This window comes from Myotis lucifugus, unplaced genomic scaffold (assembly GCF_000147115.1).
Source record: "Myotis lucifugus unplaced genomic scaffold, Myoluc2.0 scaffold_119, whole genome shotgun sequence".
Classification (NCBI taxonomy): domain Eukaryota; kingdom Metazoa; phylum Chordata; class Mammalia; order Chiroptera; family Vespertilionidae; genus Myotis; species Myotis lucifugus.
This window is the reverse complement of record NW_005871167.1, coordinates 2126536-2138587: the sequence shown is the minus strand read 5'-3', so window position 1 is coordinate 2138587 and position 12052 is coordinate 2126536. Positions and strand designations below refer to the sequence as shown.

The window sequence follows — 12052 nt, the reverse complement described above, 5'->3', positions numbered from 1 at the left end:
AAAAAATGTTTTTATTGATTTCAGAGAGGAAAGGAGAGGGAGAGAGAGAAACATCAATAATGAGAGAGAATCATTGAACCGCTGCCTCCTGCACACCCCCACTGGGGATGGACACTGCAACCCTGGCATGTGCCCTGACCGGGAATCAAACTGCAACCTCCTTGTTCATAGGTCAAAGCTCAACCACTGAGCCACACCCTGGTTGGGCCCAATAGGCTTTTTAAGTATAAGTGTGTCCCATACCATATTTGGGACATAATAGCACAATAAATGTTATTTTTTATTTGAAATTAAAATGTAACTGGTTATACTGTTTTTTTTGTTTGTTTGCTTGTTTGAAATATATTTTTATTGATTTCAGGGAGGAAGAGGGATAGAAACACCAAAGATGAGAGAGAACCACTGATCGGCTGTCTCCTGCATGCCCCACACTGGGGATCAACCCCCAACCCCAGCATGTGCCCTGACCAGGAATGGAACTGTGACCTCCTGGTTCTTAGTTCGTCGCTCAACCACTGAGCCACGCTGGCTGGGTTGATTATCCTGTTTTTTTTCCTTCAAATCTGGCAATCCTATCCAAGTTCATAGGTAAGTGATGGCTCTATGTCTGAACACCCTCTGTGCTCTTAGCCACTTCACTGGTTTCAGAGCTTTGAATTTGACAGTTCAAGAAAATTAAAACAAAATTTACAAAAAAGAAAATTAAAACAAGAACAACAAAGTTTTGCGAGGATAAACATAGCATTGCTTCCTTTCATTTTGCCAAGTACATTAAAGGAAAGAACATCTATTTATTGTCATCATTCCTTAGCAGGAAAGTAAGAAGGACATACTCTCAAAATAAATTCTGCTTTATGAAAAATCACACTGCTTGTGTGTTTTATTTTTGCGGAGGGGTGGGGAGGGCTTGCCCATAAACCTTTGTCTCTGACCAATGACCCTCCATGGACTAGCATTCTGAAACTCCTTTACTTAAGGATTCCATGCTGGAGCCCCTGGAGGCCTGAGGTTGGGCTGTTTCCCAGGATGTACCCTAAGCTTTCAGGATATTGCAAAACTTAGAAATAGTGACAGACCAAGTGACTAGAGAGATGCTTATTTTCCTGAGTTTGGAACTCATTGTCATTCTGTGCATCCTCCCTTGGCTCCTCACCAAGCCTCTATCCCTCTTTCTTCATAGTCCTTTGCCTTCCTTTGCAATTTATTATTCTGAACCCTTCCCCTTCAGTTTCCTTAAGATTCAAGGTGGGTTAGAGGTATAGGTCCAATTTTGGAAAGCTTCCCAATTGAATTCTGAATGCTTAGGTCTCGTCTGGCCAGGCCATCATTCTCTCCCCTTGCCTCATAGTGTCTGAGTGACCTTAGACAATTGTTAGGCAGAACCTCTATCCCCTCCTCCCTTCTTCCATCACCCTGCTCCTCCCCTTGGCCTAGAGCCTCAACTCCTGCAGTCTAACTCTGTTGGCTAGCGGAGGCCTGTGATGTGGAGAAAAATCAATTTGGCCAGCTTCTAGATAGTTCCGCCCAGGGGCTGCAGCAGAAGTCTGACCTAAGGGCAGGAAGGACAAGTAATCTCTAGGCTTGGCTTTTTTTTCTTTCTTGCTTTTTTCTTTTTTTTGGCCAGAGAAGTGGGAGAAACAGAGAGGGAAGGGGGAGAAACAAAAGAAGAAAGGCCTGAGATGTTAGGACTCTGTCCAATAGTAACTGGGACAGGAAACACACTCAAATTGGTGTCTAAACCTGCCTAAAACCCAAATTCAGAAGTCTAGCCCAGAAGTCCTCTCTTAAAGTTCCTCTGGCCTTACACACCCCATCACCACCCCTCCTTCACTGCTTTCTGACTCCCTTTCTCTTGCAAAAGTTACTGCTGCCCACTTTCATCATTCCAGGCCCAACCTATGAGGCAAAAATGAAAATTTTATCTGCTCTTGAATTCTGATAGCCCAGAATGGGAGCTTGTTTTCCTTCAAACTGAGGACTTGGAATGGATGTGGGGACCTAGCCGGTTTGGCTCAGTGGATAGAGTTTCAGCTGCGGACTGAAGGGTCCTGTGTTGGATTCTGGTCAAGGACAGATACCTCCTACCTAGGTTGCTGGGCTTGGTTTAGGGCTGGATCCCTGGCCCTGGTCCGGGCACGTGAGGGAGGCAATCAATCCATGTGACACATCGATGTTCCTCTCTCTGTATCTTCCCCTCCTTTCTACGCTTAAGAAAATCAGTGGAAAAATATCCTTGGGTGAGGATTAACAACAACAACAAAGCCCTAGCCAGTTTGGTTCAATGGATAGAGCGTCGGCCTGCGGACTGAAGGGTCCTGGGTTTGATTACGGCCAGGGCACATGCCGGGGTTGTAGGCTAGATCCCCAGTAGGGGGCGTGCAAGAGGCAGCCAATCAATGATTCTCTCTCATCATTGATGTTTCTATCTCTCCCTCTCCCTCTCCCTTCCTCTCTGAAATCAATAAAAATATATTACAAAACAACCACCACAACAAAAAGGAATGTATGTTGGGGACATAGCAGACTGCACCCCTGTATGTAGAGGGGAAGGAAATAGCCAAACCTCTCCTGATACTCTTCTCTGAAAAAATGGGACCTGGACAGCCATCTCCGTGGGGTACAGGCCACTGCCCTTGAAGGTTGAGTGGGCTGGGGTGGGTGGAGAGGGAATAAGAAGTGAGCTCCCAGTTTGGAGAGAGGATTGTGACGGGGTGGGGGGTGCCCTGGAGTAAAGGGGGCTGGGCAGGCCCTCCCAGACCCCTTATTCCTTTCAGAGGGTGGAGTCTGGGGGAGGGACAGACAGGTTAGGGCTGTGGGATGCAGTGAGTCACTTGGGCAGGGAAGGGGTGAGGACAAGGTTATCTTCGAGAGTTAGGGGTGAGAAGAGGAGGCCAAGGGGAGGGAAGGTGCCAGGGTGGGTGATGGACGTGGAGCGGCCCCCACTCCCCGCGGCGAGGGAAGCCCCGCCCCGCTCCTCGGTCGCCGCCCCGCCCAGGCCCGCAGAGCGGCGCTGCAGCGCGAGGGGCGGAGAGGCAGAGCGCCCGGAGAGGACCAGACGCCCAGGTCGCCCGCATCCCGCTGCCGCAGGAGAGAGGACGCGCGCCCCGGCCCTGCTCCCCAGCCTGCAGCCGGGCACCCCCAGACCTTTCTCGGCCCCAGAGACCAAGCACCTGCCCTCCGCCTCGGCCCCCGCTGAGCTCCCTCCCTCGGAGCACGCACCTCCTCTGCCGCCCCGGGAGTGCACCAGCCCCAGCCCCAGCCGGCGACCACCATGACGGAGACCAACAACGAATGCAGCATCAAGGTGCTCTGCCGGTTCCGGCCCCTGAACCAGGCCGAGATTCTGCGGGGAGACAAGTTCATCCCCATTTTCCAGGGGGACGACAGCGTCGTTATTGGGGTGAGTGCCTCTCTCGGAGGGCATTTCGGGGAGGGGGCAGGTGGTTGAATCCTACCCCTCGCCGGGCCTTAGTCCCTGCCTCTCCCTCGGTGCCCCCTCTCCGCTCTTCATCCTCCATCATCTTCGCCGAAGCCCCTCCTCTCCCCTGCACCAGGATGGCTGGGTGTGGCCTGGCAGGCCCGCTGCCAAGTCTCTGCAGTGGGAGGGGGCTCTTTCCCCGCCACCAGGTCACCCCCTTCCCCTTTGCTGGCCCCTGCAGGGTCCCCACCCCTGACCACCAGTCCTGTGTTTTTCTAATGTTTTCCCTCACCCCTAGAGAAAGCGCATCTTCCCTTTGTTATTGGCTCGTATCTCTACCCCCAGCTCCCAGGAAGGGAGGGAAGGCAAGACTAGTGGATGGACTAGCTCCGAGGGGGACAGACCAGGGTCTCTGCGGAGATACAAAAGAGGATGGGCTCTGGGACCCAGTCCTCCATCATTCCCCGAAGTAGTAGCAGCCTGGACTTGGAGGGAGGGCACAGGTCTGATGAAGCGTTTTCTGAGAAAGACATGCACTGATGCCACACCTAGTTTTGGGGAAGCCTCCGGGATCCTAAGGAAATGTCTGCGTTTCCCTCCCAGGTACAGTAGGAAGAGGATTTCAAACCCCCTCCTTCTCCCTAACAAATAAAAATAAGCAGACCCTGAGATCCTAACAGGTATTTGCTTATTCATCCTTTCTGTTGACCCAATAAAAAGTAGCAAGCCACCTCTACTTCATCATGACAGCCCCTACCCGTGGAGGAAATCGTATGAAGGCGAGCTACTATCTGCCGTGTGGTGGTTACTCTACATGTATTATTCAATCCTCAAAACAACAGTCTGAAGTTGGTGTCAGTATTTCCATTTTACAGATGAGGAAATTGAGGCCCAAAGGAGTTGAATGACTTTCTCAAGGTCACACTGTGACTTCATGGATGTGAACCTAAATCTGTGGCTCCAAAGCTCATGTCTTTCCCTCTGTGTCATATTGCCTCCACACATTTCTATTCTGGTCCTTCATCTGTAATGGTCCAAAGGGAATTTCTAGGGAACGCCTCACCCACCCCTCCTTTCCTAGGTTGGTAGGGATTGCCAGGCTAAGGGCTGAAAGGATTGGGGTGGAGTCCAGTAGGGCTTGAGGGGTGCTGGGCCAGGAAACTAGCCCCTTTGAGAAGGGAGGGGCACATATGAGGACAGTCCTCAAGGTCAAGAGCACTTCTTCTGTATCTTTGATCCACGGTGCTTGGCACAAGGCATGTTGTTAAAGAAATGAAAGCAAGCAGGGGCGGGAGCCTGGGCCTTCTGAATCCGTGAGAATGGGACTTAGAGTAAACAGGCCTTAGGAAGAGAGCTGCTGACGTGTTCTGTCCCCAAGGGCCCCAGGCTGGCACCACACCGAGCTCTCTCACCCGCACGGTGAACTCAAATGGGTGCTGTGCCATGTGTGTGCTTATGAATGTGAATGTTTGCACATTGAGAGGGCCCCCCGTCTCTGTCTCAGGGTCCTTAGGCCTCACAGGCCAGTGGATCAACCTTGGGGGACTCCTCTCTGAACAGTCTGGACAGCAGGCGTTAGCTATGAGAGCTGGAGCCTCAGGTCCCTCTGAGATATAAAATCTGAGAAACAGGAGGGAGTTGGTTATGGGGGAGCAAATCTACAAAAGGCTTCTCCTCTTAAGGCTCGCTTCCTTTATCGTAGATTTTTTTCAGGTAAGTCTAAACCAACTCCTCTAGACTCTCAGGGCTGTTCGTCTTGGCTTGGTGAGCATGGGGCATAGGGTGAAATTGGGAGAAGGAATTGTGGTGTGGATCTGTCCAATTCACGCAGCTAAACAGGAGAGACACAGTGGAAGGTGGGGAAGGAGGAGAGATGAGGAGAGGCCCAGGGGGGCCCCCTGCCAGTTCAGATTCTAGCTTAGCTACATAGCAGGTCCTTGCTGTCTGTTTTGCCTGATATATGCAGGGCTGTACCTTTGTCTCACTGTATCTTCCCTTGCCTTCGCCCTTCCTGTCACTCTCTCACTCCAAGATAAAGGCTTGTGGGGGGCCATTTTGTCTCAGGCAGCATCCTTGGAGCTCGTCTTCCCAGCCTTACTATTCATTTGTCACTCAGGAGGCTGAGGGAGAAGTAATTGTTGAGGAGACCCTTGAGGACCTCAACAAGGGAAGGAAATGTCCTACCCCCTTTCCTGGGGCCCAGGGTGTGAGAAACTGAGGAATTAATGAAGGGAACTGCTTCAAGATGTCTGGGAGGATGAGGGGAGAGTGACAGTGGGAGACAGTGGTCAGTCCACACCCAGCCCCTGCTCCTTTCTCTGACAGCTCTCAGCTCTGCCTCTGCAGCGCGGCGGCTGGCTCTGGGCTTCAGACTCTCTCATTTTCGTGGGTTTTTTTCTGCGTGGCGACGGGTAGAAGAGTAAGCTGGAGGGGCAGCTCTGTGGGTCTTATCCCTCCCTCAGTCCCCTGCCTAGTCCCAGGAACCTGGGGCACAGGGCTGGGCTAAAGTTCATGGCCTGAGTCATGGTGGAAGGGTGTCTGGGTCACGGTGTGTGCTGTGGACCTTGTTTTGCTCTGTATGTCACTCAGAATCCAATGTGACTTTTCCCCCAGAACCATTTAAGTGTCTCTTTTTTGGTCTTGGTGGTCAGTGTCCCAGGGCCTGCTTTTCTGTGCAGCTACATTTATACCAGATGTGGGCATTTATACCAGATGTGGGCATTTATACCAGGTGTGGGAAGGGTGACAATAAAGAACTCACACACACACACACACACACACACACACACACACACACACTCTCACACTTTCTTTCTCTCACTCTTCTTTTCCCCTCCCTCCCTCCCTGATTCCTTCCCTCCACCCCTCCTTTCTTCCCTCCTTCTTTTCAAGTATCCGTTACCTTCTACCTCTCTCAGGTAGTTAAGTAGGTTCTTAAGGAGGAAAAACCCCAGAACCATCAAGTACCTCATTTGGAAAAGCTAGGTTGGGACCTGCAGGATTATTAGAACAGTCATTGTTTGGGGTGGCTGGGGATTCCTTTGTTATTTGAAGATGGGGAGCAGGCAGGTCTCCCCTTAGCTTTGGGGTGAGCCTCATAAAGGAAAATGGAGAGGGGAGGTAATGTGGCCCATGTCTCTCCAGCATTACCATGGCAACAATCCCCAGGGGTGTCACCATGGAAATCAGGCCTGGTGCTGGGAAGTTCAGCCTCTATTAAGCGCTTTACTGAGGGTTGAAAGGTTGGTCATCTTTGCACCCTGATTGTAGGCCTTCCCATTAGTTTTAGTCAATACACATAATGGAAAACTACTGAAAGGTGCTGGGAGACACAAATGGACAAGGAGACAGCAAGGGGGCTTGGAGCGGGGATCAAGGACAACGGGAAGTCCGGGGCTTCGAGACTGAGGAGAGGCTCTCCCGAGAAGGCTGTGGGGAGCGCTTCGACTGCTGTCTGTGGGAGAGGTGTGGGTCTCAGGGGCACTCCTCCAAGGGGCAGGGTCTCCCTGAGTGTCTCTGACATTGTACCAGCTTCTGGGGTCTTGGGTTACCTGGGGAGAGACGGTGAGGGAGGCTCCTCGGAGAGGATGGGTGGGAGAATTGCATAATTCTGAAAATTAGGTTGAGGTTGGAAAAACAGAGTGACAAAGCTTTAGTTCTGTCTGGAAACATTAGGAGAAATATCCAAATTGCGGGTGGAGATATATGGAGAAGGGGAAGGAAAAGCCATGATAAGGATCTGACACAGTGTTAGTACTTCAGTTCTTAGATCCCTTTGGCAACGTGAGTCTGGAATCAGATTATTTGAGTTTGAAACCGGGCTCTACCATTTCTCAGCTGTGTGATTGTGGGCAAGCTACCTACTTTTCTGAACTTCAGTTTGTGCATCTATAAAATGGAATAAAAATAGTATCTACCTCCTAGGATTGCTGTGAGCATTAAATGAGATAATGCATATAAATTGCTTAGCACAGTGACAGGTACATAATAAACTCCTGATAAGAGTTAGATGTTATTATTATTATTTTTTAAATATATTTTATTGATTTTTCACAGAGAGGAAGGGAGAGGGACAGAGAGTCAGAAACATTGATGAGAGAGAAACATCGACCAGCTGCCTCCCGCACACTCCCCACTGGGGATGTGCCCACAACCAAGGCACATGCCCTTGACCGGAATCGAACCTGGGACCCTTCAGTCCGCAGGCCGCCGCTCCATCCACTGAGCCAAACCGGCTAGGGCTATTATTATTTTTATATGCCATCTCCCCACAAGCTAGCCTATGACACAATTAGGAAGTGGTTAACATTTTCCCCTCTTACTGGTTGTTTCTCCAAACATCCAGGTCCATAGTATTTTCTTGCTCTTCCTCTATCAATATCATTTTAATGAATATTTATGAAGACCATCCTATGGGCTAAGGATTGCATTTGATGGAATTTAGAAGGAACCCCTGTGTTCCAGAAACTCCCGATCTATGTGGTAGTCCAGGCTTCAGAGTGGTCTCGGCAGAGGCCTGGGAGGGGCCATCAGAAATGGCTTTTGCTAGCTCGGCCTGTGTGGCTCAGTGGTTGAACGTTGACCTATGAACTAGGAGGTCACGATTCAATTTCCAGTCAGTGCACATACCTGAGTTGTGGGCTCAATCCCCAGTAGGGGGTGTGCAGGAGGCAGCTGATCAATGATTCTCTCTCATCATTGATGTTTCTATCTCTCTCTCCCTCTCCCTTCCTCTCTGAAATCAATAAAAATATATATTTTTTTAAAAAATGGCTTTTGCTAACACATAATTCCCCAAATTCTGGAGAAACCCCCCACAACATACTACAGTCTGACTCAAAGTAATTGAGTGTCAGTTACTTTAAGATATAAATAATGGTGAGATGAGTAGTCTAAAGGCAGAAAATGCAGAAAGCCAATGGTCTAGTTATTCTCATAAATAACTAGACCAGTGACAAAATGAATTTATCCTGTGTACAATCAATAGAAAATGAAAAGAAATTTACACTTTGACAGAAATAAAAATCTTACAATAAAGAAATGAAAAGCTAGACTTGGAATTTAAGGGAAATGGTAACAGGCCTTCCCAGAACCCCAAAATGATAATCCGTGGCTTTCCCTGCTCATAAGATTACAAAGTGCACCATTTCTAGCTCTTGGATACATTTTACCCTCACAATACTAAGAATATCCTCACAATACCACCCTTCCTCCCTCTCTGGTCTCTTCCTTCTTCCTAGCCTATGCTGAGGGAAAGGGGTTCCTCCGGCAATAAATGCCTTCAGCACTTGGAGAGCGCCCTCCGTTTCAATGCTCCTGCAGCACCCTTTGGGATCCTTTAGCTGGGAGTGTTAGAATATGAGAATGAGTCGGGGAGGGGGGGGGGGGCTTGAGAATTATATTTAAGCCCTTTTGGCTGCATGCATGGCTTCAAGAGGCATGCAGACATCATTGGTGGAGAAGAGGTGAGAGTCATTGGTCTGAAATAAACATGGCTTGTTTATTTCTGTTTCTTGGCCAATGGATGGAAGAAACACTGAGTTATATTACAACTCAGGAATCTAGGTTCAATTAAATAATAAAAAAAGAAATATATTACCACTGAGGAGGAGAGGCATCAATGCCACTTTAACTTTGTTTATTGTAACACTATGATTTTATTCTATGTATTAAGGATTTTATTATTTGTAATGAAGTGTGATGAACTGTACAGATAAAAAGGATGGAAAATTCACAAAAGTCCTATGAATAACCCATAAACTCACTCACACCTTAAAGAAAGAATCAAGGTAGACTTTTCTTTAATAATATTAAACATAATCTGATTACACATGAATATATTTTGGTTGTTGACAAAGTTAAAAACAAAGAAAAGCACATAGAAGAGACTAAACATCAGTCAAGAGTTCCCCAGCCCCCTCCCCAAAAACACTGTTAACAATTTTACATATTTGTTTTTAATGTTTTTTTCTGCATATATACATATATTTTAATTAGTGTATCATAACCTAAATATTGTTTTATAACCTATTTTTTCACTAACAAAATATCAAGGCTATTTTATTATAAAATATTTTGCATAATTTTATTTTTTGAAATGTTCAATTTTTCAATAAGTCTTACATGCACATGTGACAAAATTCAAATAATATAAGAAGGTATACAATGAAAACCTTCCTATCTCTCTCCTAGCCACCCAACTCCCCTTTCAGAAGGCAACTTTATTACCAGTTTCTTGTGGATCCTTCTAAAAGCGTACTATACATTTACAAGCAAATACATATACACATACATATAAACACAAAGGGTTGCATACTATACATACTGTTCTTTGATTTTTTTTCTTAACAATGAGTCAGAGAGATTCTTTTATATCAGCACATACAGATCTATCTCATTCTTTTAAACAACTTTTTAACAACTGTGTAATTTGTTGTAGGGATATGCCAGTGATGGCGAACCTTTTGAGCTTGGCGTGTCAGCATTTTGAAAAATCCTAACTTAACTCCGGTGCCGTGTCACATATAGAAATTTTTTAATATTTGCAACCATAGTAAAACAAAGATTTATATTTTTGATATTTATTTTATATATTTAAATGCCATTTAACAAAGAAAAATCAACCAAAAAAATGAGTTCGCGTGTCACCTCTGACACGCGTGTCATAGGTTCGCCATCACTGGGATGTGCCATAATTTATTTAACCAGGTCCATCAATAGGAACCTGGTTAAATAAATTATGGGTTGTCCTAGTATTTGCTATTACAAACAGTTAGATGACCTTGTATCTATGACTTGCATATGTACAGTATTTTTGTAGAATAAATTTTTAGAAGTGGAGGTCATAGGTGTATGCATTTAAAAATTTAAGAGCTAGTTCAAAAAAAAAAAAAAGGCTAGTGCCTTTCATAGAGCTGGCCCCAATTTATATATGCCCTCACCAACGCAGTGTATCATCAAACTATTTTGTTTTGGCCACTTTGATAGGTTAAAATGGTATTTCATAATCTTAATATGCATTTCTCTTACTAACAATTAGGTTATGCATCAATTCATATTTTAAGAGCTGTTATAACATTATTTTATGATGTTATATTTCATGATAGCACTTACTGAGGTATAAGTTCTATACACTGAGTACACATGTCTTATGCAAACAGCTGGATGAATTTTATAACATATTTTGACACTCATGTAACCATTACCCAGATTGAGATCTAGAGCATTTCTGTCACACCTGAAAAGTTCCCTCGTGCCCCCGTCCTGTCACTATCATCCCAGGCAACTGCTATGTTGACTTCTATCACTATTGATAAGTTTTGTCCATTCTTGAATTTCATACAAAGGGAATAATATAGTATGTGCTCTTTGTGTTTGAGTTCTTTCACTCAACACATTTTTGAGATTTATTGATCTATTATGACATCGTTTTACATAGCAACAAGGAATAAAATATATGTACATGCCATAATTCAATCAATTTCTTATGTAAACCAGTCCCCTAAATGTTACTATTTGAGTTGTTTTCAATTTCTGGTTATTATAAGCAGTGTGACAATAAACACTCTTGTAAGTAAATATTTGCTACAAATATATCTGGGTCAATGGCTACATACAATTCAAGGTTTTGATTATGTATTTCTGATTTGCACCCATAAAAGTTGTACCAGAAAATAATGAGGTGCTCATTTCAAGGAAATTATACTTCCTTGAACCTTCATCTATACTGGGTATTACAATCAAGTTTTTGTTTTCCAGTTTGATAGGTGAAAAGTGATGTTCCTGTTATAGTTTCCTTTTTTTGAAAATGTTGAACATCTGTATTGTTGAACACTTGTATTTTTTCTTCTGTTGTTAATAGCTAGCTCTTGCTCATTTTTTTTATGTTTAGTTTTGTGTTTTTGTTTCTAATTTATGAGAGTTCTTTAGTAAGAATAGTAATGTCTTTGTTTTAAAAACTTAAATTTTTCCTATTTAAAATTATGGGTTTTTTATTCTAGAAAAAATTAAAATCTAAATCCAAAATAACAAAAAATTCCTAAAATCTCACTCTGCAAGGATAATCACTATTAACATGTTTTTTTCTACGCAAGGTATAAAAAATATACTTTTTAAAAACAAATAGAATCATCCTTTACATACTTTTTTTTACACTAATACTATTTTAAAAACCACATTTTTTTTGCTTATCATACCTTGCCATATCATTACATATTTTATAACATCATCTATATTTTATTTTTTAAATTTAAAAGCAATATGTTGACTCTGGCCAGTGTGACAGTTGGAGAATTGTCCCATACACCAAAAGGTGGCCGGTTTGATTCCCCGTCGGCACATAGCCAGGTTGCAGGTTCAATCCCCAGTCAGGGCGTGTGTAGGAGGCAACCCATCAATGTTTCTCTCTCTCTTCCTCTCTCTAAAATCAATAATAAAAAAAGAATAAAGTAAAATAAAAGCGATATGTTGTCATTGTAAAACATTTAGATACCACAGAAAAAATGTAGTTAAGCATATGCTCCTGTCATTCTGTTCTCCAGTATAACCACCACTAACAGTTCTGTATATAGTCTTCCATATCTTTTTCCTGAGGTCATTCTATCCATACTCCTTCTGAAAAATGTAATCACATTA

At 44.8% G+C, this 12052-nt stretch overlaps 1 protein-coding gene across 2 annotated transcripts in view; it reads left to right on the top strand.

The window, feature by feature from the left end:
• The first annotated feature begins 2988 nt into the window (after window positions 1–2988).
• The window catches only part of KIF5A (kinesin family member 5A), a 28431-nt gene continuing 19367 nt past the window's right edge, over window positions 2989–12052 (top strand). Inside the window, exon 1 of one of the 2 annotated variants that reach the window (XM_006093564.3) lies at window positions 2989–3400. In XM_006093564.3, coding sequence (XP_006093626.1) covers window positions 3272–3400 — 129 coding nt within the window. In that variant the 5' untranslated portion in view covers window positions 2989–3271. The remainder of the gene's footprint in view (window positions 3401–12052) is intronic. The other variant, XM_023758014.1, reaches the window with a different exon arrangement.